A 2,239-nucleotide genomic window follows, 5' to 3' on the forward strand; every position below is an offset into this window, starting at 1 on the left:
GTATAAATAAGTATTTATATTTGTGTACAAGCTGTTTAGATTGTCAAAAAGCCTGTGTTTTTAGGATTGGTAATGAAGTTTGTGTACTCAGACCAGTAATATTTGGGGTCACAAGTTTTTGCCATGGATATTTTGTGGGTCAGAAGATAAAAAGTTTGGGAACCACTGGTCTAGGCTGTAGGAGAGATGTGCTGGATGTCAGCGTTGCAGAGTGGGAGCAGTGTATGCAAAGTGGGTTCTCAGTCTTGTTTGATCACATCTCAGAAATCTTGAATTTTTTTATTTATTGTTTTCTCAACAGTGTGAACGATATCGTCGCTCTGGGCGTGGACCGTTTCTATGCCACCAACGACCACTACTTCCACAATAAAATCCTGAAATATTTGGAGGTCCTTCTGCTTCTTCCCTGGACTAACGTGGTGTACTACAGTCCCRAGGAGGTCAAAGTGGTCTCTGACGGCTATTACTTTGCAAACGGGATCAACATCTCTCCAGACAAAAGGTAGGAAGGATCTGCCCAGGTTGCGAGTTTTACTTTATTTTGTTTTATTTTTTTACACGTCTGAATTTTGTTGCAGTAGTTTTGTGCATCATTTACAGGTACATATACGTGTCGAGCATATTTAGCCACGATGTGCACGTGTTGGAGCGGAGGGAGGACAACGGGTTGACTCCTGTGAAGGTGAAACAAAGCAGCGTGAATGTTTGCTGAGGGGTTTAGTTTTACAGTGTTTTCAGGAACCGGTTGTTTCATTATGACCTGCTGCCGAGACGTGACGGCTGTGTGTGTTCATGTGTGTTACCAGGATTTCTCATTAATCATGCCACAAATTTTAATAATATTTGCAGAGTAATCATTGGGTGTGCAACTGATTAACTGTAGTCAGGATGGCTGCCACAGCCAGCTGAGCTAAAAAAACACAAAAATATCTAAAAGTCTGTCAGTTTTACAGATAATAAAGCTTGGTTTGATAACTGATACTGATGCACAACACATCTAATCGATTATAAATTGTGCATAATCTTGGTTGTTTTTAAATACGCTCTATATTGATATTGTATGTATCTATATGTATTGATATTGACTTAATGATATTTTAAAGATGACTGAAATTGCTGTTATTTCTTGTGGTAAGAGAATCTTAGTTTAAATATCCAAAATGCTTTTCTTCAAGGAATGTTAGACCTTAGTTTAATAGGTTTATATTTCCAATCAGTTTTTATAATAAACCTCATTAAAATCTTCATATTTAATACTAATATAAGGGAATAGTTCAGATCTGTTGAAGTGGGATTTCGTGAAAAGTTATTAAACAACTACGTAACATCTTACCTGTTGTAGATAGCACCTTGACTAAGGCTCGAAGTCGACTGTTTTTGATCCTGAAACAACTCTGATTCTTGAATATTTATAGTGGTTAATGTCACTGACTGTTTCACATTCCAGGGTTATTCTGGCAGAAATATTACAAAATTCCTACAGGAAGTTCCCCAGGCTGCAGTGCACCTGCTACAGCTAGCTGCTGTCGCTATTCATGTTTGCAAAAACCACAAATCAAATATACAGCAAATACACTGTTGTAGCACTTTAAAATACATTAAAATAACAAGTAAGATTTTCTTTCTACTTAAACATAGAACTGACATTTATTTGAAATGTAAGTAAGTAAGTAAGTAAAGTTTTATTTATAGAGCGCCTTTCACAGAAATATGTTCACAAGGTGCTGTACAATCAGGGAAGGGGGCAGTTAAGAAACACCCACTCAAGAAAACACACATGGCAACCATGGGGGAACAGGTGAAACCGGTCATGCAGCAAACAGAGTTGTGCTACCTTTAACAGAAAAACTAAAAACCACACAAGGGAAGATGAGGAAAAAAACAAAACAAAACATCATATTATATCAATACTGTGACACACTATGGTGTTTATTTAAAAAAACCTCTGCATAGGGCAGATTTATTAGCCAGAGGAGTAAGTGAGTTCAGTGGGGCGTGTATSTGAARCCATGAATGTTGAATGCACTTGTGTGAATATCTGAAGAATGAGCCCGAAGAATCMGGTCCCCAAAACCAGTACCGCCGTAGTTCAGAATATGGATGGTAATTGTTCATTCTGTGCGGCCCTCAGCTTGGTCCAGGAACCAGATCAGGGGCGGGGGGTACATGCAAAGCATTCTGGGTAAATGATGACGTGGATAGGTCCTCGGTGCGAGGCTGCTAGCGAGCTATATCCACC

General features: G+C 38.7%; 1 protein-coding gene across 1 annotated transcript in view; it reads left to right on the top strand.

Moving 5' to 3' along the window:
- The window catches only part of LOC106517722 (serum paraoxonase/arylesterase 2), a 5,852-nt gene that overhangs the window by 2,023 nt on the left and 1,590 nt on the right, over positions 1 to 2,239 (top strand). Inside the window, exons 6-7 of the mRNA XM_014008712.1 lie at positions 302 to 502; positions 601 to 682. Of these exons, the coding sequence (XP_013864166.1) occupies positions 302 to 502; positions 601 to 682 (283 nt within the window). The remainder of the gene's footprint in view (positions 1 to 301; positions 503 to 600; positions 683 to 2,239) is intronic.

Source organism: Austrofundulus limnaeus, unplaced genomic scaffold, assembly GCF_001266775.1.
Source record: "Austrofundulus limnaeus strain Quisiro unplaced genomic scaffold, Austrofundulus_limnaeus-1.0 Scaffold52, whole genome shotgun sequence".
In the NCBI taxonomy this organism is placed as follows: Eukaryota; Metazoa; Chordata; class Actinopteri; order Cyprinodontiformes; family Rivulidae; genus Austrofundulus; species Austrofundulus limnaeus.